The following is a 25570-nucleotide window of genomic DNA, read 5'->3' on the forward strand; positions in this document are numbered from 1 at the left end:
TTTGTCTGCAAAGACTGATGTGAAGAGATCATGAAGACATTTTGTTTAATGGTAAGTCAAAGGGCAGCGCTACATGTAATATGCTGCCTTCTGTGTAAAAAAGCAAAAGGAAACCATAGAAGGATACCCAATAAACTAAGAACAGTAGTTATTTGTGGTGAACAGGTGAGAACAAAGGAGGTGTGTACTTCTGTATGTAAATGTATTATTTCAGTTACTTAACGTTTTTCACAAAACAGAAAATTATTGCAATAACTAAGCAATAAACATTTTAAAAAGCTTCATAAATAACAGCTTTATTTAAATATCCCTCATTGTAAGAGAAATTTTTGATATAAAATGTAGATTTTCTTTGTCTCCATTCTTTGCTATCCGATTGCTTCTTCATATGTAGGCAGTCTCAAGAATCTGACCACAATCCACTAAGGCATGGACTCCAAAATAACAAATGATAATCCCAAAGGATTAGTCAATTTTCACAAAAATAGATAATTAATACTGGTGATCTGAATCTGTATTTAAGATGTTGTAACTGAGAAACAAATTCAAACAGTTGTTACCAAAGATGTTTAAATATAGATACAAAGATCTATACAGAGTTTGTAACAAGGACTCATTTTTTTCTAAGAGATATATTATAGTCGTTAAGAAAAAAGGCAATACTAATAGTCTATATACCAATCACATAATTATATTTTCAAACATATCAGGACAAAATCAACTCACTCTTCCCTGAATTGGGGTAAACATGCCATTCAGTTGAATTACAGCTGAGTTACAGTTCAGTTGAGGTTGTCTAGAGCTGTCTTTTACTCTTTTAGGAGGAAAACCACAAACTACATAAATTAATGTTGGCATAATTTCATTATCTCAACTTCAAATGGCCCTTATGATGCTTGATAATATTTCCATTTGTTAAAATGATTATTCTCCTCAAAACTGTGGCCTTAGCACCTTCCCTCTAATTTGGGCAATAATCTCACATAGACCCAGAAAAAAAAATGAGTACGACTTCTCGTCAATTAACTTTCAAACTTGCTTGCAGTCATAACCATTCATCCCTTCTCTTTTAGCCACTGAACAATAACATATATCCAACCAATATCTAGTTATCTTCACTTGAATACTTCACTCGACAAGCCTAAACTACTTATTATCTTCTGTCCCAAACCTACTCTCTTCTTCTTTCTTGTACTCCTTACATGAATGTTATCCAATTAGGATATTTGCTCAACTACCATGATAACAAAATGTTTCTTTTTAAATGTTTTAAGATTCTTGGAATTTTAATTCTCATTGCTAGCCCTATCAAAGCACATTTCAATTAGTTGTGTTCTATCTTGGATCTGAGACTTTTACTGTTTAACTCTGTTTGGAACGTTCTTTTTCAGTACCTTCTGAAGTCATTGCAACCTTCAGGTTTTTATCAGGTTACCCTATCCTCACTGTTGCTATCCTCCAACCAGGCAAGGTATCTTTACTAAGTTTGGAGTTCTAAGAATGTCTGTACTTTCTTAATATCATCACTGTTTACTTGAACTGAATGTTTTATGCTCAAGACCTATGAATCAGATTTGTATCAGTTGACATTATGTTCCCAACACTGAGCATAGTATCTGAATTATAAAGGTGCTGAATAATGAATAATTATAAATGAGTCAATAAAACACATCACCTTACCAGTTATTTGTTGTGTAGATCCATTTAAACCTGTCATTCCATTAACTTCTCGAAATGTTAGAAGCTGTCCTGTCTCAAGTTTGTGGGGATGATTTTCAAGGCAAGTGACAATGCCAGGATTAGCCTAAAAATTAGAGTTATCTATTAAAAATCAAGTTCACATATTCTTTTAGTATAAATTCCAAAACTCACAGAAAAATGACAATGTTATCATAAAATCCTCAAACCCAAATTCGAAGCCATTCTTTCACATTAAGTGAAAGCAAGCCTTTAAAGAACTGTCACAAATAAATGATCAGCTTAGTACTTTTTAAAATGAATGTTGAAATATAATTTCAAGTTTAGGGGAGACATTTAGAGATTCCAAAGACTTTGGATATTTCAAAGATTTGAGGATTCTTTTGATTTGTAAAACATAAAAAAACTAGGTGTTAAAAATTAAGAGTCTAACACTAGCTATCTTAACATATGGGAGGTGTATAGACACTTTAAAATAACAAACCACTCTAAGCAGGGATATACAAAATGATTTTTCAATTAATTTTTCTTAAAAAAGGTGTGAGAAAGGAATCATACTAAGTTTAAAAATAAAACATGAAGTCAGAAACACAACTATTGTTTCATGGTATATTATTCCTTTGTAATTGGCTGCTTTGGGTTTTAATGTATAATAACTACAAAGAGCACAAATAAATTACTTTGGTTAAAAGAAGTGAGTATTAGAAAGGAATTAATTCTACATTCTTTTAGGAAACAACAAATTAAGATTACATGATATCAAGGAAGTGTGGTTCTAATTTACTTTTGACTCACAGGTTAATCAATTCTTAAATTGTTCTCCCTTCTAAATATTGTTTTAGAATGTAATGGATTAGAAAAGTCTTTCTCTACCTTTTCCTATACATGCAGTGTTGGACCAGGTGACTTATGATATAGTCCATCCATGATGTGACAAAGTAAAAAGCTTAGTAAATAATGAATCACAATTATTCGGTATAGAACAAAACTGAAACTAAACTTTATAATATGCAAATGTTCTATCAAGTGGAAAATAATGATGAAGTACATCTAGACACTATTAAAATTAATATTCCAATTTCAAGTTAGTTTTAATATAACAATCAAGAAATATTTCCTAATAATTTTAAAATATCATAAATGGAAATATTCATTTATTCTGCTTATTAGAATATTGTGTTAATATTTCCTTTTTAAAAGAAGCATTCACATCCACTTTAAAAAAATTTTGTTTAAAAAGTTCCTTAATATAATCATACTTGCGTTATATTTGAAATGAAAATTTCTTTTGGTTCTTCTCCAGTAGTATCTGAAACTTCAAATTTCTCACCAAAATCACAAAACAACCGTGACCAAATTCCATGTACATCTGCACTGATGAACTGTGAAATGGCAAAAATAAGTTTTTTAATTTATGTGAAGGAGAAAAACACCTCAAACCTAAACTCTTTCATAAAAAAATTACATTTATAGTAAATATATTCTTTGGAAAATAAAATGAATCATGAGTAGAATAAACTGTATATAGATCAGGTTAAGAATCAAGAAATTTGGTCATCTGGTGAATGGATTATTTGGTATAACAAAGTTAGAAGAACAATAAGTATATATCACCATTTTTTATTTTATGATTTTTAAATAACAAAAATTATGTCCTCATAAAATTCGAGCACAATATATAATAGTTATTTGATTTAATGGCCTGGGAATGAATATCTTAGCAAAAAAAGAAATGAGTATACATTCACTAAAAGGAGTAAAATGAATGAAAAATAGAACAGAATGAAAAGCTAACAGTCTAAAAAAAAAGGATGAGGAACTAAAAGTGAAAAAACAAAGTTGTGAAATTAAAAATCAGATTCTTTAACAAAATCTGAAGTATTTTATTAAAAGCAATGTTCTTAAAAAATGCATTGTTTCTATGTCAAGAATTTGTAAAGAAATTATTTTTGTGCTGAAAACTACTTTTAGAGCTATTGCTAAAAAATAACAAATACTTGTTCTGTAGCATATCTAACCCAGCATAAAATAGTTTTCTAACAAAAATAAAATACAGTGATATTTGGGTATATCTCATAAAAATAGTAATTCCTATTTTTCAAAGTATGAGATGGCTATTAAAGTATGTGCCGCTTGATCATGTGTTGTCTTTATTGATTAAAATGGGTATATACAGTTTTTGTTGTTCTTTTATTGAGACATAAAGCTGGGCAGAAATTTATACGCAGCTGCTGTTGCTGCTTCTTTTTAATTTAATTTTTATTTTTTTAAGTTTAAAAGCTGAAAACTCCAGGACAATTTATGTATTTTTTTCCCCAAAACAATTCTGAAATATAGATATGTGTAATAGTTACATAAACAAAGATTTTAGTTTATAATCTAATGTAATTACTTAGTAAAAATTCTGTTCCCTGTTGTAAGTTTACAGATTATCCTGACTGACTTTTAAATTGTGAACTAGAGCACAAATTTCCCACAGAGAGAACAAATATACTATGAAAATACCCAAACTGAAAAATTTTTTAGCATACTTATACTAAACAGAATGATTTTGGCTTAATGCCGTTCTTAAAGTAACAGTTTTTTTTTTCTTCCAAAGAAAACAGTAACCTCCAAAACAAAGTAGAGTTAGTTGTGTGTATTCAATTACAGGAGAAGGATTATGATTTTTCTTTCTTCCCAGTGTTACCACCAAGCACCTAATTATGCTAGACCAAAAAAACCCAAAACAAAAACTAGGAGCCATTCTTGCTTACTCTTTAAAAACTAACATCCAGTCATTCACAAGTTCTATCAGCCTTTCTTTCTTTTTTCTTTTTTGGTGCTGGGGATGAACCCATGGTCTTGAGCATGAGAGGCAAGCACTCTACCAACTGACCTATAACCCCAGCCCCTCAGCTTTTTTTTTTTTTCTTTTTTAAAAAACTGCACAAGTTATATCAGCCTTTAAAAAAAAAATTACCTCAAACTCAACAATTTCTCATTTTCTCTATTTTCACTTCATTTTTCATCTGGGACACCAGCATCTTTCATTTAGACTACTGCAATAATTCCTAACTGGTCTGTCTGTCCCTATGCTACTCTTATAATCCAATAGTTCTCTTTCTTTGGGATCACTTTCATAATTACCTCATACTCTTAAAAATTATTAAAAGCTCAAAGGGCTTTTATTTATGTGAGTTATACCTATTGTTATTTAAAAGAAAGCTAGGGAAGTAGGACAGCTAGATCAATGGCACAGTGCTTTCCTAGCCAAGTGTGAAGCCCTGGGTACTGTAAAAAATAAATAAAATAAATAAAAAAATAAAAGGGATTAAAACAGAAAAAATTAAAATACAAAAACAGACAATTTCCACAAAGTGTCAGAGGACTGATATAAAAACACATCATATAGATGCTGGAAAAATCCACTGTACCCCGTAAGAGTGAAAAAGTAATATTATGAAATATTATGTAACATTATGAAAACAATTTGAGAAGAACTCCTGAAAAGGCTTCAGAAACTATGCTAAGACCACACTTTGGAAACCACTGCTGCAGTCTACTCTCCACACAACAAGCTAAAGTGATCTTTTAAAAATGTAAGTCATATCAATGTTTAAGGGGCTTAAAATTCAAATATCCTCAAAGATCCCATAAACTATGGCCCTCTACCTACTTTTCTACACCTAATACACTAGTTTGTTTATTCCTACCATCCTTTTTTCTTTTTTCTAACTGCATTTTAATGATCTTGGCTTGCCTCTTGTTGCTCAAACACTCCAAGTTAATTTTTAAACTTGCAGGTTTTTATACATTCCTCTGCTTCGAATGTTCTTTTCCAGATCTTTAAATAGCTGATTCTTTCTCAGGGTTCTAGTCAAATGTCATCAGCCCAAAGAGAACTTCCTTGACTTTCTAATCTAACAGAAATGGCACTGGGTATTCTCTCAACCTCATACAGATACTGCTTTTATTCTTTGCCCAGATTTTTTTTCTTTGCTTATTTATTATACATCTTCCTTAGCAGATGGCAAGTTTCATGAATAAGAAAATCTGTGTTCTGTTCACTAATGTTTTTCTAGGGCCCAGAACTGCACCGGGCACATAGATGTTCAATGAATATTTGATGAATGAAATAATGCACCTCTTGAAAACCATCATTATATCATATTTAAAACTGGATGATATATTTACTGTTTATCAACCTTTCCATTCCTAATCTTAACTCTCCCTTAATTTTGGCAATTTGTCTATAAACCAAACTTAGATCCCTGTTTTAAAAACAGGAAATGAATATACCAAAATTAAACAGAGAAATCTTATGTGATTGTCCTCATGGAAAAAGAGCTTCTTTGTAACTCAATGAATAGCTACAAATTTTAATAGTAAAAGTGTTCCTCTTTTGATTAATTGCATATCATTATGAAATAAGAATACCTTAATTGGAGGGTAATGAGAACGGCAATACTCATTGATCTTCTTCTGCAATGTAAGTTTCATCTCAGTCACCACCACACACTGTTGACAATAAAAAAAATTACAGACTACAAAATGAATAATTCTTTTAGTAAAGTACAATTTCTTAAAAGTTAGAAGCACATTAGTTTGAAATGCTATCCTTGTTAAAAAAATTATTACCCTATTGTATTCCGCTCTAAGGTTATTACCTTCAGAGACACAAAATATTATAAGTAAAAACATATGCAGGGGAAATCTACCATTAAATTAAATTAAATTCTTAGAGACTTCACTATTAGAAGAAAACCTAATATCCTATGTGGTATCTGTGCACTGTCCAAGTGGTTGGAGCATTGTTTTACCTGTTACTACCATGAAAATACCAATCTAGCTATCAGAATACTACTTTCATGCAAACTAAAAGCCTCTTATAATTTAAAGACACATATTAGCTGGTGTAACTTTCGTTTACTTCTGAAATTCAACAGACTAAAAAAATAAACTTTTTAATGACAATATTATTAGTGAAATCACTCAATCCTATAGCAAACAACAATTTCCAATGCGTACTTAATCTTTTATGTTTAATTCTGCTAAAATTAGATGGTTTTAAAATCAGATTTTACTATAATTACCTTAGATTCAAAGAGGTCAAATACTTCCTCCTTAAGGTCATTTGTCTGTGTAGTAGTAAAGAACAAGATTCTCAGTCCCCTTGTGTTTCCTCTCTGCTGGTCTGAGTGAATTGGATGTTAGTTTTTACTAGCAATATTCAAGTATTGATTTAGTTTTATTTACCTATGTCAGAATATAGTATGCTACCTGTAATGAGACATTTGGAAAGTCATAATCTTGATGTTATATGTGGGTATGCCATAAATGTTAAGAGTTTAACTTGGGGCCATATCTCTGGATTATATATACCAACTAAAAACTTGAGGGATAAGGGAGTTCAAGGGAAAAGACTTATCTACTGCATGTTATAAAACAGCAGATTTCCTAACTTCAGTGTTTTCTCTTAAAGCAATGCACTACGTGCACAGGCATCCATTGAGCCCTTTGCGTTACACTAGTGGGATTGGAGGGTGGCGATGATGGTGATAAAATAAAACCTAATTTCCACATTTAAAAAAATTTGTTAGTTTTTATTAATGTGTATTACTTAACATGTACGAATTAAGGGGGTTCAGTGTGATATGTTAATACATGCATATATAGGTGTGCACCGACCAAATTCAGCCTCCCTTTATCTACCTCCTTCTCACTTCCCAAACTAATCACCATTGTATATTCAGTCCACTTTCTTTTTTTAATTTCCATGACAGAAAATTTGGTACTTGTCTTTTTATGTCTAGCTTATGTCACTTAGAATGATGTCCTCAAATTCCATCCATTTTGCTGCAAATAACAGTATTTCATTCTTTTTTATGGCTCAAAAACATTTGTGTATATCTGTGAAATTTTCTTTAGCTAAGCATATGTAAAAGGGCACCTATGTTAATTCCATGTTTTCATAATTGTGAACTGTGCTGCAGTAACGATGGGTGTGCAGACATATCTTTGGTATGATTTAATTTACTCTAGATATATATACCCAGAAGTAGGAATGTTAGATCATATGGTAGATCTATTTTCAGCTTTTAAAAGAACCTCCATACTGCTTCCCATAATGGTTTCACTAGTCTACAGTCCCGTCAACAGTTTATGAGAATGTCTTTATTTTCCACATCCTTGCCATTTTTGGTTTTCTGATAACAGTTGTTTTAATTGGGGTGAGATATTTCATTTTAGTTTTGATTTGCACTTCCCTGATGGCTAATGATAGTGATCACTTTTCATATATTTATATTTTTTGTTATTTCATTTCTTTTGAAAAATGTCTATTCAGATCATTTGCCCATTTTCTAGTTGGGTTACGTGTTTTTACATTAGGTTTTTTGAGTTCCTTAGGTACCATGGCTCCTTTGGCCAATGGGTAGTTGGCAAATATTTCCTCTCATTCTGTAGGTTAGATCTTCACTGTTTTTTCTTTTACTATGTAGAAGATTTTACTTTGATGTAATGCCGTATTTTTTTTTATTTGTCCTTTTACAGTCACAGCCAGAAAATCATTGCCTACACCAATGTCTTAAACTGTTTTCCCTATTTTTTTTCTAGCAGAATCATAGCTTCAGCTCTTACATTCAGGACTTTTATAAATTTTGAGTTGATTTTACTATAGGGTGAGAGATAGGGGTCAAGTTTCAGTCTTTTATATATGAATGTCCAGTTTTCCTAGCACCATTTGAGAGACTGGCTTGTTTCTGATGTATGTTTTTAGTGCTTTTGTTGAGAATTAGTTGGCTGTGGATGTGCAGGTTTATTTCTAGGATCTCTATTCTGTTTCACTGTTGTTCATCTGTTTTTATGCCCCTACCATGGGGTTGTTACTATGGTTCTGTGGTTGTCTTGAAAGCAGGTATTTTGATATCTCCAGTATTTTCTTTTCTTTGTTCTTTTTGTTTAAAACTATTTTGGCTATCTACTTCTATATAAATTTTAGAATTGCTTTTGTCTAATTTTGAAAAGAGTATCACTGGTATTTTGATGATAATTGCACCGAATCTATATATTACTTTGGTAGTAATAACATTTAAGTAACATTAATTTTTTCAATACAAAAACACAAGAGGAGGGGCTGGGGTTATGGCTCAGTGGCAGGGTGCTTGCCTAGCATGCATGAGGCATTGGGTTTGATCCTCAGCATCACATAAAAAAATAAATAAAATTATATATATATTAAAAAAAAGAACAAAAGAGGGCTCTCCATTTTTTGTGTGTTTTAATTTTTTATCAGCATTTTTTAATTTTCATTGTAGAGGTCTTTTACTCCCTCAGTTAAATTTATTTCTAGATGTTGTTATTTATAGCTATTGTGAATGGGACTGCTTTCATGATATCTTTCTCAGCAATCTCATTATTATTGTATAAAAATGCTATTGATTTTTATATGTTGATTTTGTATTCTGCAACATTACTAAATTTGCTCACTGGTTCTAATAGCCTTTTGTTTGTTTGAACTTTAGTTTTTTCTATGTATAGTATCACTGCCAATAGGAATATTTTTACTTTCTCATTTCCTATTTTTATGTCCTCTATTTCTTTCTCATGCCTAAATGCTCTCATTAAAACTTCCAGTACTTTATTAAATAAGAATGGTAAGAATGGACACCTTTATCTTGTTCTAGATCCTAGATGGGACACTTTCAACTCTTCCTCATTCATTATGATGGCTGTAGGAATCATTTTTGTCTTTACAATGTTGAGTTATGATCGTTCTATACCTATTTGTTCAGGGGTTTTATTTTGAAGGGGTGTTAAATTTTATCAAATGATTTTTCTTTTCTTTTTAATTTTTTGTGGTACTAGGATTGAACGCAGGGCTTTGTGCATACTAGGCAAATGCTTTATCATTGAAGTGTATCCCTAACCCTTTTCATTTTGACACAGGATATAGCTCATTTGCCCAGGCTGGCCTGGAATTTATAATCCTCCTGCCTCAGCCTCCTGAGTAGCTGGGATTACAGCATGTGCTACCACACCAAGCACAAATACTTTTTCTGTGTCTAAGGGATGGTTAATGGATGATTTTTATTCTTCATTCTGTTCTTATTACATTTATTGGTTTGTGTATATTGGAACTCTTTGTGACCATGAGATAAATAAACTTGATCATGGTAAATTATCTTTTGATGTGCTGTTAGATCTGATTTGTTAGAATTGTGTTAAGAATTTTTGCATTATTGATTAGTGACAACATTGGTCTATATGTGTGTGTGTGTGTGTGTATTTTTTGTTTGTTTGTTTGTTTGTTTGTTGTGTCCTTGTCTGGTTTTAGTAATGGGATAATCCTGCTCTTGTAGAATGATTATGTAAGGATTCCCTCCTTTTCAATCCTTTGGAATAGATTGAGAAGAACTGGAATTAGGTATTCTTAAAAAAAAAAAAAAAAATCTAGCAGTGAAACTGTCTGGTCCTATAGTTTTCTTTCTTGGAAGACTTAATTATTGCTTCAATATCACTATTTGTCATTGATCTGTTTGGGTTTTCATTCTTTGCATTTTTGTGGTGTAACTCGTAATATCTCCTTTTTTAAAAATCTGTAACTATTTATTTGGTCTTATTAGCCTGAAAGTAAGATAAAATCTAACACAAAAACCAATACATATTGAATCTGAGGATCTGTATTTTATCAATACTGAAAAAGACTTAGCCATAATTTCCTTGAGTATTGTTTTTCTTAATGCTTTCTTTCTAGAAATCCAATCTCAAAAATTAAAGCTTTCCATTCAAGCTCTCATTTCTTTTATTACTCATATCTTCTCTTATTTCTATATACTGTAGCCTAAATTTCCTCAGAGCTATTATTCAATTATCTAATATCTGTGTACCCACTGCTTAATCTATCAACTAATTTCTAATTTTTATGACTACATTTTCATTTCTACATTTTCTACTTAATTCTTTACCACATCTGTCTGGTCTTTTCTGATACTGTCTCATTTTTATATTAAATATTTACTCCCTTCTTTTAAGATTTATTCAGTTTGAAAACTATATTTACAGTTTTTTCCAACAATTCTTTTTTCTGAAATACTTAGAGAGGTTTAACTCTAATTTGTTCTATCCATCAACTCTTGATCAATTGAACTGCTTTTTATTATCTTGTTGTTTTAGATTGTTAATTCCTCAAAGGGGCTTTAAATATTAGAATGCAAAGTGGCCTGACGGAGTACATTATCTAAATTTGTTTAGCTTCTGTCTGGCATTCTAGGGTATAGTCAAAATACTACTACTACTTTGGTTTTTTACATTAAATCTTTAGCTTAGGAATTTCTGGACCACAAAGATTATTATACTGATTTCTAAACCTGTGTGGGTATAGGCCTATGGTTACAAATTTCTAGGGAAGACCTTTGTTTTTTCATCAAGAGCTCAAGAAAAATCAGACAAGTTTACTGTTCTGATAGGCAAGGAGAAACTATTATCTGTCCTTTCACTAAGGTTGTAGGTCTCTGAGATTTCAGTTCCATGAAGAGAGGGAGTTGGGTCTCAATTCCATTTCTCTATCTCATGTAGATCTAAATCTGCATCTCATATTTTCTCTCACCATTAATTCCTAAGAACAAGTATTGCAACAAGTAGCTCTGTCCCTGAGAGTGACCAACAGTGTGTTTACCTGGCCTCTAATCACTTACTTTATTTTCTGGTTAGGTAGTCATTTAAATGAAAGTATGTTAGTAATTCTTGGGTGGAATTCTAGGTGTCAGAAGAATAGATTTTAAGTTATTTGGTCCAGAACGTAAGTCTATATACTGATCTTTAAACAAGAAATGACAAAATTTAATCAAAGAAAAACAAAACAAAATAAAACAAAACAAACAAAAAACCAAAAAAACAAGGTCAACCTAGGTACTTTTAGAATATCCAATATTCTACAAAATTTTAGTACATAAGGAAGACTGAATTATTGATCCATGTTTACTCCACTCTATCTGTAATGTTTCTTTATGGCTCCTTAGGAAGAAAATAGTGTACTTTCTTGCGTCTTAAATTTGACCTTGACAATGTGACTTATTTGGACAATGAAATGTTCTTGAGAGGTTGGCTTGCCTTTTGTTTTTCTGTTAATAACATGAGAACATGAATGGTGTGGTCTCCTGGTCCAAGAAGAGATATATTAAGATACTCAGACTCTGAAGTTCAAGCTAAGTTTAGTGTACACAGCAGAACCCCTAAATGACGTGCAGATAAGAAATAACTGCATGCTGGTATAAATGAATTTCAGTAGTTTTTATGCACATTACTATTAAAATAGCCGAATAAATTTCTGTGTCATCAGTTCTTAAGTCCTCTCTTAAAAAATGAAATATCTAATAAGTATTACTCCAATAATTCTAATGTGAATTTTTCTTGTTTTGCTCAATACACTAACAACAGTCATGCTGTATTAGTACTTGATGATATGCCTGGGAATCAGTCAATAACATTTAATACAAAATTGGTTTACTAACCTGGTATCTATGTAAGAAGGAGAGATCTGTGGATTCATTGAAAGGTACGGAAGATAATGTGACGTGAACATATGGATTTAGTTCTGCAATACGATAAAGTATAGCTTCAGCCCTAAAAAAATAATTAACCATCTTTCATTCAATCTCTTAAAGTTGGACACTTAATGACATCATAAGAACTTAATATGTTATGAAATTTTAATTGAAACAATAAATTATACAAGAAAAAAACTAATTTATGTTTCATAAAATTATATAATCTTAAAAATATATTGTCATAATTCATAGAAAGCCAAATAATCTCAAAGTGTACACTTATGGTTCTAAATTCCATGTCCTAGAAGTCTAAATGATTCAATAATACTAAAGATATGGCTCAATAATCCCAAAGAAATTATTTTCTAGATAGCAATGACTATATAAGAACCTTGATAATATAAATAATTAGATGGACAAATACCTTTATTTTATTTATTTTTATGTGGTGCTGAGGATTGAACCCAGTGCCTCACACATGCAAGGTAAGTGCTCTACCACTGAGGTACAGCCCCAGCCCAATATAAATAATTAAATAAGCATACGATAGTACTTACTTAACTATGGTACTGTAAATTTATGGTAATGACTGAACTGGTGCTCCAGACACAGAAAATATTCTATTTAACTAAATATTCTATTTAGTTAAAAATTCTAAAAACTATGATAACACATCAACATATCTTTACCTGTTTCTCCCATTCACAACATCATCTTCGCAGAGAAAGAAGTTGGTTCCTAGATCCCATGCCTGGCATTTTTCTGTATCATGGATTGTAAGTGCCTTCAGAAAAGAGGAAAGTATCTGTTGAAATCTAAAATAGGACAAGGATACTCAACTTTCTCTAATATTATTTACACTATACTTTCTATATTTTTATGCATAAATGCAACAAAAATAATTTCAGGCATAAAAATCAAAAAGGATACAAAGCTAGATCTATATGCAGATGATATATGATTATGTAACATCTAGAAACCCCAATACACTGGTAGAAAAAACATTAAACATTTAAGAGAATTTAAATTTATCAAATAAGTACCTTAAAAAACCTCAATGTATAAAAATTCAAAAAATTCTTATAAACATTTTAAAATATGCCATGTTCCAAGTCATAAAAGTAATTCACAAGCTAGAAAAACAATATTTGCAATCCATATAAGGTCCTTTCAAATCTTACAGGAAAAAAGGGCAAGATTAATTTGTAAGAAATATGTAAAGATGCTTGGCAATACTCAGGAAAGAAATACCTTTTCTCACTCATTAGACTGGCATAATAAGTCCAAAAGTTTGACAACATGCTGTACTAATGAGGGTGAGGGAATCAACCACTCACATAATTACTGATGGGGATGTGAAGTGACTCAACTTCAATGGAAAGAAATTTAGCAATTTCTTTCAAGAAGACAAATGCATTTATCCCTTGATATACTAATTCCACTTCTAGGACTATCCAAAAGACACTCAGGGAAACATACAAAATGACATATGTACAAGGGTATTAAATGTAGCACTATTAAAAAAGAAATAATCAAAATGTCCAAGTTTTCCAATATGGAAAATTTCATATATGTGATATATCCACATATGTATATCCATGCAACTATAAATTTAGAAAATCAGGATATGCCACTAAATGATAAAAAAGGAAGATGAAGAGAAAAGCAACTCACTTAAGAAAGACAGAAAGCGATAAATACACATACACATATATAGATACACATGTATGTTTATACACATTTGCTTATATTAAAAAACAAATGAAGAAAATATCAAAGAAAGGGCATAATATAATAAGTGAATAAAGGAACAGGGTTAAGAAAAGATACTGAAAATATATTGCTTTGTAAATATGACTTTGAAATCAAATATGTCACATAACAGCACAATTAAATTAAAAGCAAATCCTAAAAATCCAAAGCAAAATAAATAAATGAACCAAACTGTTAATATAAATATTTAGTCATTTGCCTAATTACCCAGAGGAATTAAAGTGTCTTAAGAAATCCATTAATTTGTCTGTCAAATTCAAGTAGGATTTAAAGAAGAAGAAGAAAAAAAAAAAACCCTTGAACTGTTGTTGATAACATATTTTATTAATAATATTGAAATTGGTATTCTGAAACTATGTCTCATATATATGAACACCTGCAAGTAAATAGGTTAATTTCACTAGGAACTAAGACTCTACATACAGTAAGATAAAAAAGCTTAAAATATAAAATCAAAGTAGTAATATCCAACAATCCTAAATGTGAATTAAAAATTTTAGTAATCCCTTATAATCCTAAACTTGAAAATCAGAAATTTTGGTGCTTATTAGACCATTAGAATTGTCTAATTCTATCTACCCAAAAGACTTTATAAGTGACAAACACTACTGGAGTTGTATCAAAAGAACTTAAAAAGTTGCAAAGAATTCCGATAACCAAAGATGGAACAATTTTAGCATCAATGAAAATAATCTCTATGTGGATCAAAACACATTAAGTATGCTTAAATCCTTGCATTTATCACGACATATCCATACACACATACATATTGAGTTCACAGGTCTCTTTTGGGATAGGAACCCACTATATATTTTGTGTGTGTGTGTGTGGCGGGGGGGTTGGTACCAGGGACAGAACCCAAGTGTTTAATCACTAAGCTACATCCCTTCCCCTTTTTCTTTTAAATTTTGAGGCAGGGTCTTGCTAAGTTGTTAAGGCTGGCTTAAAACTTTTGATCCTGACTCAGCCTCCAGAGTTCCTGAGATTACAGGCATGAACCATCCGGCTGGCTGAATCCACAGATTTATAAAGCTGGCAATTAAAGAAGGAAAATTCAAGTATTATCTTGCCTTTCATATATGTATGATCTTAAATAAGAAAGGAATAGAAAATTTTCTTTCTAAAATATTAATGCAGCTAATAAATGAGAATATAACTGCGGTCCCTAATGAAACAATGGATCTAGGCAATGATCACTAATGGCTAATAATCATCATGAAAAGAGGGACAACAGGATATTATTGACTCCTGATGGGAGAATACAATATTACCTATAAAATATTCTTGCTAAAGAATCAAATCAGGGCTGAGGTTGTGGCTCAGTGGCAGAGTGCTTACCTTGCACATGTGAGGCGAGGCACTGGGTTTAATCCTCAGCACCACATAAAAATAAACAAAATAAAGATATTTAAAAAAATTAAGGTATTAAAAAAAGAATCAAACCTTTTTTTTTTTTTTGGGGGGGGGGGTGTTGTGCTGAGGATTGAACACAAGGCCTTGTGCATGCAAAGGCAAGCACTCTACCAACTGAGCTATATCCCCAGCCCAAGAATCAAATCTGATTCTGATTCTCTGCACATAACTACCGGTTTACAGGAAATGCAGGAATAAGGGAATATGTTACCAGTGACTAGTTTCTTAGACAAATAAATTCTAAGATAAAATTAAATCCAGGAAGAAAAATCCTCAGATTAAAATAAAACAAGTTCAATATATAAATTTTATTTGAATCCCTATGAGAACCAAAAAAGCCTTAAAAAAAGATATAAGAAAACTACTAAAATCTGAACTCAAGATAACTTATGATTATGCTAAACAGACTTTAAAGATGACCCCAATGCTTCCAATTTCCTATATATATATATATATGTCTTTGGGTAAGCCCTTCCTCTTGAGTATGGTCTGCACTTACTCCTAATATTAGGTTATAAAAGACTATAACTTGATTTATTAGCACAATCCCTTTCTTATCCTTACTTACACTGATGAAGCAAGCTACCACAGTATGAGCTGCCCTATGGAGAATATGACAAAGCAATGAACTAAGGATGACCTCTGGCCAAGAGCCAGCAAGGAACTGAGGTCCTCAGTCCAATAATCTAACCCATGAAGACCCAAATGCTGCCAAAAAGAAGAGCAAGCTTGAAGCAGATCCTCCACTAGCTAGCTTCAAGATGACTACAATTCCTACTAAAACCTTAATGGAAGCATTATGAGAGATCTTCACATAAAGGAACCAGTTAATTCATGCTTGAATCCTTACCCACAGAAACTGGAGATAAGAAATGTTTAAGTTATCCAATTTGTGGGTAAATGATTTCATAGCAACAGGTAAGTAATATAAACAATATTTAGAATTTGTTACATTTTTAGGTGTGAAAATGGTATTGTATTAATATTTACAAAAGGTACCTCACTAAAGTGTTCAAGAATGATATATAAAATACTATGTCTAAGATTTCCACTAAAATAATTTGGCAGTTGCAGACTGTCAGAAATAAGAAGGAAATAGATGGATATGTGTCTCTGAATTGGTAAATGAAACTATGTGATATGTACATAAGTTTTAATAAACTATTCTATTTTACAACATTTTTGAAATTTCCTGTTTGTTTATAAAGGACAGGTGTATAAAAACAATTTTTCTATTAAACAAAGGCACAATAAGTCAAAGTATAAACAATACTACCTTTATAAGTGAACAAAAACAAAATCGTAAGCATATTTTTTCTTACTAAAGGACATACATTCACTTACCTTAATCCCTGCAAGAACAAGATTCTTTGCTATAAAGAGAAAAGAAATAGTTTAAATGACTTTTTTTTGGTAATTATACAAGAAATATATGTCCCTTGCAAAAAAAAGAAAATACAGATTAACAAAAAAGAAACAAATACAATTTTGAATAATCATTCCACCCAGAGGCAACCACTTTTAAAATTTTACTATATTCTTACAAACATGTTTTTATGAATATATATAAATGGATATGGCAATTAATCATTAATAGATATTAACATCACAAAAATTGAAGCAAAGAGAGTCATTATTGGTTCCTTGTGAAAGTACATAACAATGTCATGAAATAATCTTGCCAAAAGAAATAAAAATTGAATTCAAGGTGGGCGTGGTAGCACATGCCTGTAATCCAAGCGGCTTAGGAGGCTGAGGCAGGAGGATGGTGAGTTCAAAGCCAGCCTCAGCAATAGCAAGGCACTAAGCAACTCATTGAGACCCTATTTCTAAATAAAATACAAAATAGGGCTGGGGATATGGCTCAGTGGTTGAGGGCCACTGAGTTCAATCCCAAGTACCAAAAAAAAAAAAAAAAAAAAGTATTCAATCAAGCTTGTGGATCTAATTTCCTTATGGAATGTATAAGAAAGAATAATAGAATGAATTAAATTCTTTAAAATAAACTTATGCTGGTCAAAAGTATTACATAAAATTATAATAAAATATTGCTTACCAATTTCCAAACCAAGACCACCCATACCACTTAAGAAAACATGGGACTTGGCCATCTTCTGCATTGCTGTGTCCCCAAGAACATATCTCTGTCGACTACGTAAAGCACAATGAAAAAAAGATTAACGTTTTAAAATTACATATCCCTTAAAGTTGTTTGCAAACTAACAGCCAGGAGAATGCCCAAAACTATAGAATGAAGAATAGCTAAGTATGGTATTTTAAAATAATTAAATATTGCAGTGAAACAGATAAAGAAATTCAATAAATTGTCAATGTAGATTTTTTTGAAATATCATTGCATTTACTGATATGAATAAATCCCATAAATTTCATTCAAAGAAACAAGACACACAATAAGACATTCAAAGCAATCTCATTTATATAAAAAGCTGAAAAACAAGCAAAATGTAAGTATATTGTTTAGGGTTACATGAACAATATAACATGGGTTAATAACCCAGAGTGTATTTTTAAATATTAAACTTGATGGGGAATTTTTTAGCTATATTTTGTATTGACTTCTAGCTTAAATGGACTATGAACATATATCACAATCTGATATATTCACATTTTAAAATCTGAGCATGTATTTGATCAATTTAAGACATGTTGCATGTATTCCTGAAAAGAATGTATACTTTACAGCTGTTTAAGACACAATGTTCTTATCATGCTGTTCTAGTAGCTCAATGGTAGAACACTTGTCTAGCATGTACTGGGGCCTACACTCAAATCCCTAGCACTGAAAAAAAAAAAAAATTTAAATTAAAAAAAACAAACAATTATGGCATTTGTAAATGGATGGAACTAGAGAACACTGTGCTAAGTTAAATATGCCAATCCCAAAGAACCAAAGGCTGAATGTTTTCTCTGATCCGTGGATGCTAATTCATAATAAGGGGGTGGGTGGCTAGGGAAGAATAGAGGTCCTTTGGATTAGACAGAGTGAAAGGAGGAGGAGGGTATAGGAGTAGGAAGAATAATAGAATGAATCAGACATTATTACTCTATGTGCATATATGATTACACAACCAGTGTAATTCAACATCATGCACAACCATAAGAATGAGAAGTTATACTCCATTTATGTATGGTGTGTCAAAATGCATTTTGTCATGTATGACTACTCAGAACAAATAAAAAACAAACAAACAAAAACACACCACAACGTTATCTATATGTGCATTAGGTTTCTTTTAATAATCAGGTTGATAAAATTATCTATACTGGTTCTGGTTTTTCTTCTGTTTTTATTCTCAATCAGCAAAAGCAACATTTCAAAAAACTCGTATTACAGTTGTTAACAGTATCTACATGCCTTGTATTTAACCATCTAAATAGTGACTGGTATATAATAGCAGTAGCTAACACTTAAGTTTTTATTATGCACCATCACCATCATGCAAAACAACAGAAAAACTTAAGCACGGAGAGGTTAAATAACATAAGAAGTGAAGGTAAAATTTAACTGAGGTAGTTAAGACTTAGCATTTACTCTTACTCTCTATGCCACAATATATGTATATTGAGGAAAAAAATAATCCTAGAAAATTTATAATGGGGGGAGGTACCAAACCCAACAACAATTAGTTTCTCTAACCTAATTCTTGCCTGTACTTATTCCTACTCCCCAGGACAGCCATCGTGAATTTATTTTTATTTATTTTTTCCTAATATTTGCGATCTTTATCTCTAAATGACATGCTTATACTTTTATTTCTTGATCCCCCTCCCATTTTATATGTTACCTATTAACTTCCTAAGAAAGATGAATAATCTTTCTAATGTACAAATCTTAACTAATCCTTCTTTTACTCTAAAAATCCTAATGGTTTCCTATTTCCCTTACTGTAAAAGTCCAAATTCTTTAAAATTTGTCATAAGGCCACTCATAATCTAGTTCTTGCTTAGCTTTCCAATCTTATCTCTCGTCACCCTTTGTGGAACTCCATGTTCCTGTGTAATATAAAGATTCTTAGTTCTCCAAATGTGGTACGTTCCTTTGGTTGTAGAATATTCCTTTCTCCTAATATTCTAGGCCTGACTAGTTTCTATTCATCCTTAAAGTCTCAGCTTATACTTTACTTTCCTATATTATGATTCCTTTAATCCTATCCTTTCTCAATACAATGATAGACCACTGTTTATGTGCATCTGTAACACCTTATTACAGTGTATTCATTATTTGTCTGTTTTTCTAGGTGATACATGGATTCAAAGCAGGGTCTTTGCCTTATTTGTCACTGCTTCCTCAGTGATGAATAAGGTCCTGTCACGTTGTGACACAAAAAAACAATTTGCTAATTTAATGAAAGAAATGAACTGGCTGGTACACAAGAACAACACTTCTATGTTCTCAAAGACTGAATCCTCTTTTCTACGTTTACAGTCACAAGAACTATGCTTAAAGTATTTTCCATCTTAGTCTTGCCTTTAAAATAAAATTTAAAATAAAATAAATTTTAAAATAAAATAATAACCACGTGAATGTAGTTATAAATGACAAAAACATGCAGATTAAAAAAAAAAAAAACCCAGAACCCCAAATAATCCAATCAATAAATGGCAAAGAAACTGAAAAGGTACTTCACAGAAGAAGAAATATAAAAAGTTACAAATATACGAAAAAATGTTCAATATCTCTAGCAATCAGAGAAATGCAAATTAAAACCACACTGAGATTCCATCTCATTCCAGTCAGAATTGCAATTATCAAGAATACAAGTAACAATAAGTGTTGGCGAGGATGTGGGCAAAAAGGGTACACCCGTACTGTGTGGTGGGAATGCAAACTGGTGCAACTACTCTAGAAAGCAGAATGGAGGTTTCTCAAAAAATTAGGAATGAAACCATTCAACCCAGTTATTTAACTCCTTGGTATTTATCCAAAGAAGTTAAAATCAGCATACTACACAGTGATGCAGCCACATCAACATTTATAGCAGCTCAACTCATAACAGCTAAGCTGTAAAACCACCCTAGGTGCCACTCAACTGATGAATGGATAAAGAAATTGTATATATACACAATGAGTATTACTCAGCCATAGGAAGAAATGATTGTATTACTTTCTCCAGTTAATGGATGGATCTAGAGACTATCATGCTAAGTGAAATAAGTCAATCTCAAAAAACCAAAGGTCACATTTTCTCTTTGATATGTGGTTGCTAACACACAGCAAGGGATGGGGAGAAGACAGAAGTTCAGTTGATTAGACAAAGGGGAATGAAGGGAAGTGAGGGGGGATAGGATAGGAAAGACAGAAGAATGAATCTACATAACTTTCCTATGTTTATATATGAATACACCACCAGTGAAACTATACATCATGTACAACCACAAGAATGAGATCCTAACTAGAATAAGTTATACTCCATGTAAGTAAATAAAAATACACTCTAGTGTCATATATATCTAAAAAGAAGAAATTAAATAAAAGAATAAAACCAAGATACATGCACTAAGGTTTTCCAAAGAACCACAGAATCTCCTTTTCTCACCAGTCACTCCGATCTCCCACCTTTCAATGTTTAGCCACTTAAGGGAAGGTTACTATTTAAATATCTACTTTGTGCAAGCTAATATGTCAGGTACTTTGCAATCTAATGACACTAAAATGCTTTGAAATTGTTACTGTTAGGAAGTAGTAGAGATGGTATCTAAATTTAAGTTACTCAAGTCCAGCATTATTATATTATAGTTGACTCTATTAAGTGAGCATGCCACTTAACACTGAATATACCAAGTAAAAAGACAAGAAAAATGTTCCCTTTTTGAAGGAACAATATTCCCTATAGTTTTCACTGACTATGTCCTAATTTTGAAGCCATAGAGAACTTGTCCAATCCCTTTTTGATATGACAGTCCTCCAAATATTTAAAGATGCTACTCAAGATCCAGAGTCTTCTCTTTCCAGGTAACCCTTCCATTTCTTTAATTGCAATAAGACATCATTTATGAGTACCCCTAAATACTCTAATCACTTTCTTCTGAATGAACTTCAGTTATCTTTTTTATACATGCATATGTTTATTAAAACACTATTTTGAGCCAGGTACTGGCTACTAGGAGACAGACATATGCTACTAGGATAGAGACAGATAATCATATAATTCTATAAGATTAAGTACTATACATAAGTACCAAAAAGTATGGAAACCTGGAATACAGAAGAACGGATTATCTACATCAATCCAAGACATGGAAAGTTTTCAAATGAGGGCTCATTCAAGATAAATTCTGAAGAAATAATACGAGTTCAAAGATAAATCATGAAAGGAAATGTGTTTTCCCTAGTTTAGACTATTAAACTAGGGAAAAGGTAAGCATGAAGAAAAAAATGGCTTATGAGAATTAGTTAATATAGTCATAGGACTTCTACTGGCCACAGTGAGGTAATAAGGACCAGATTTATTTTCTTGCCTTAAACAACTGAAAATTGGACAAAATAAATAAAATAACAGGTTTTAGACACCAAATAATAACAACTCAGAAGAGTAGTATCAAAAAAGAGAAAAACAAATGAAGCGAACTTTGTTTTATTTCTTACTTGCAAAGTTTTCAGGCTGCAATGGAGGGAGGGGAATGCAAAGAGAATCTGGTGGTCTCCCTGAATTAAAGAAACAGCTAAAAATTCAAGAAAGCTAGGATTTATAAGCTAAGCACAAGAATGGAGAGATGTAGAATAAGTGCCAGAGATCTGCAGATGGTTCTCCTCTTTTAAGGTCTTCTTTAATTTCTTTCTGTAGTTTTCATTGCAGAGGTCTTTCACCTCTTTCGTTGATTCCCAAATATTTTTATTTATTTATTTATTTGAGGATATTGTAAATAGGGTAGTTTTCCTAGTTCTCTTTCAGAGAATTTGCTACTGATGTACAGAAATGAATTTGATTTATGGGTATTGATTTTATATCCTGCTACTTTGCTGAATCCATTTACTAGTTCTAGAAGTTTTCTGGTGGAATTTTTCAGATCCTGTCAGATCATGTCACTAACAGTGATAGTTTGAGTGCTTCTTTTCCTATTTGTATCCCTTTAATTTCTTTCGTCTGGCTAATTGCTTTGGCTAGCGTTTCAAGGACATGTTAAATAGAAGTGGTGAAAAGGGGTATCCCTGTGTTGTTCCAGTTTTTAGAGGGAATGCTTTCAATTTTTCTCCATTTAGAATGATCGTAGCCTTGGGTTTAGCATAGATAGCTTTTACAATGTTGAAACATGTTCCTATTATCCCTAGTTTTTCTAGTGTCTTGAACATGAAGGGGTGCTGTGTTTTGTCGAATGCTTTTTCTGCATCTATTGAGATAGATGATCATGATTCTTATCTTTGTCTATTGATGTGCTGAATTACATTTACTGATTTCCATATGTTGAACCAACCTTGCATCCCTGGGATTAACCCCACTTGATCATGGTGCACTATTTTTAAAATATGTTTTCGTATGCGATTTGCCAGAATTTCATTGAGAATTTCTGTATCTATATTCATTAGAGATATTGGTCTGAAGTTTTCTTTCTTTGATCTGTCTTTGTCTGGTTTTGGAATCAAGGTGATACTGGCCTCACAGAATAAGTTTGGAGTGTTCCCTCTTTTTCTTTTTCATGGAATAATTTGAGGAGCATTGGCATTAGTTCTTCTTTGAAGGTCTTTTAGAACTCAGCTATCATCTCTCTGGTCCTAGGGCTTTCTTGGTTGGTAGGTGTTATAGGCCAGGCTATATGGGCAATGACCAAACAGATTCCATTTTACCCTGAGACTCCATTCATGTAAGAAATGCTTCTCCAATGAGAAAGATCCACCTTTGTACCCATTAATAGTTACCTAGCATAGCATACTTGGCAATACAAAATGGCAATTCTTATACAACGTAAAATTGTTCTCTCTTTGGTTTCCATTTTTCCTGGGCAATGTACCCTGTTAGAGATTGATCGACTAGACGTTAGTAGCCATTCTCTAACTTGCACTCAACTAGGGTCATTTTGACCCACTTCCCTTCTGCTTGCTTGCTTGCTGCTATGCCAAACTGGAAAGTCTGGTGGGAAATACCAATGTACACATTGCATTGTTTTGCTAACTGCTCGATCCAACTTCTGAACCCTGCTTGCTTGTAACTACGTCAACATGGTTGTGGTTTTTGTGGGTTTTGCCTTTAAATACCCTAAATTGTTGAAGCTCAAGGCTGTTCTCCTGCAGAGATAATTTGGTCCTGTAGGAAGCAGTCTTGGCTGGTCAGACAATAAAGACTCTTCAATTTGAACAAAACTGGGACTTGGTGTGTTTTCTGAGCGACCTGCCCCACAACAGTATGCTTTTGATGGTGTCTTCTATTTCACTGATTCAAAGTGATCTGTTTAACTATGAATATTATCCTGATTTAGTGTGGATAAATCATGAGACTAGAAATTTGTCAATGTCTTTGATATTTTCTATTTTATTGGAGTACAAATTTTCAAAATAATTTCTAATTATCTTCTATATTTCTGTAATGTACATTGTGATATTTCCTTTTTCATCACAGATTTTAGTACTTTGAGTTTTCTTTCCTCTCTTCGTTAGCATGGTTAAAGGTTTATATTTTTTCAAAGAACCAACTTTTCGTATTGTTAATTTTCCCAATTGTTTCTTTTGTTTCAATTTCATTGATTTCAGGTCTGATTTTAATTATTTCCTGTCTTCTACTTTTGGTGTTGATCTTCAGCTGAGTATAGATTAACATGCATGGGAGAAACAACCTAAGGTTGAGGGGAAAACCACCTAAAAGGGCAAGTGCAAGTACAACCTGAAAAAGTTTGTGGTCCTCTTTAGCCATGCACAAAACTTCAGAACACAAAGGGCACTGGATGGAATATTCAGAAGAAATATTACATCAATGGTGGGTGGGAATCAGCCCCAAATGTCTCTTCCAAACTTTAAAAGCAAACTTTGAAACAACAACAACAACAAACTGTTTCCAAGTAACTTAACTGACCCTGAACAAAGCTCAAGAATATTTAAACGAATCCAAAATTATCCAGCATCAAAAAAGGTAATTCCAAAATGCCTAGCATATATTTATTTAAAAAAATATTTTTAGCTGTAGATAAACACAATTTCTTTCTCTCTCTCTCTCTTTCATTTTTATGTGGTGGTGAGGCTCAAACTCAGTGCCTCACATGTACTAGGCAAGCACATTATTACTGAGCTACAACCCCAGCCCCTTGGAATCTATTTAAAAAACTACCAGATATGCAAAAAAGCAGGAAAACACAACCTATCATGAACAGAGATGTAAATCAGTAAGAACACACAAAGAAATTACATAAATGACAAAACTAGAAGACAAAGACATTAGAACAATTATAAATATGATCCATATGCTCAAGAACATTAAGAAAAACATAAACAGACCTTCTAGGGATTAAAACTATAAAATGTGAAGAAGAAAAATATACTGGATGCAATTAACAATAGATTTAATACTACAAAGAGAACTTGAAGGTACAGAAATCGAAACTGCCCAAAATAAAACACAGGGATTTTTTTTTTTTTAAAATGGAAAAACAAAACAAAATACACAAATAAGCCCATTAGTAAGCTATGAGACGTGCCTAATATAAGTGAAATTAGAGTTCCTGAAAGAAACTGGGGGGGGGGGGGAGAAGAAAAAGAAAATATGAGTAACTAATGGCTAAAAATTTTCCAGGAATATTATAAACTCAAAGACCACAATGTAAACATACTCCAGACTCAGAAATGTAAAGCAAACTATGCCAAGGCACATTATAAAGCCAGGAATGAAGAGAAAAATTAAAAGTGTCTAGAGAAAATTAAGGATATTATGTATGGGAAAGGGTAAAATGTCAAATGATTTTTTTCCAGGAAGCAGTGCAAATCAGAAGACTATGACACTTATTTTTAAATACAAAAAATAAAACACTGTTGAATTAGTATTCGATACCCAGCAAAAATACGTATTAAAAAAATAAAAGTTTAAAGAATTTACAGCCGGCCAATTGTCAATATAAGAAAGGTTAAAGGAAGACATTCAGGCACAAAGAAAATGATATCAGATGGTAATATGAATTTATACAAAAGCATGGAGAATATTGGAAATGATAAATAT

At 31.9% G+C, this 25570-nt stretch overlaps 1 protein-coding gene across 3 annotated transcripts in view; it reads right to left on the reverse strand.

Annotated features, from left to right (window-relative positions):
- Uba6 (ubiquitin like modifier activating enzyme 6) overlaps positions 1-25570 on the reverse strand; it is a 91873-nt gene that overhangs the window by 53471 nt on the left and 12832 nt on the right. For all 3 annotated transcript variants that reach the window (XM_071614322.1, XM_071614321.1, XM_027947316.2), the window contains exons 3-9: positions 17470-17564; positions 16758-16786; positions 12917-13011; positions 12192-12303; positions 6118-6198; positions 2958-3080; positions 1681-1804 (exon numbers count right to left, since the gene is read on the reverse strand). In XM_071614322.1, coding sequence (XP_071470423.1) covers positions 1681-1804; positions 2958-3080; positions 6118-6198; positions 12192-12303; positions 12917-13011; positions 16758-16786; positions 17470-17564 — 659 coding nt within the window. The remainder of the gene's footprint in view (positions 1-1680; positions 1805-2957; positions 3081-6117; positions 6199-12191; positions 12304-12916; positions 13012-16757; positions 16787-17469; positions 17565-25570) is intronic.

This window comes from Marmota flaviventris, chromosome 7 (genome assembly GCF_047511675.1).
Source record: "Marmota flaviventris isolate mMarFla1 chromosome 7, mMarFla1.hap1, whole genome shotgun sequence".
Lineage (NCBI taxonomy): Eukaryota > Metazoa > Chordata > Mammalia > Rodentia > Sciuridae > Marmota > Marmota flaviventris.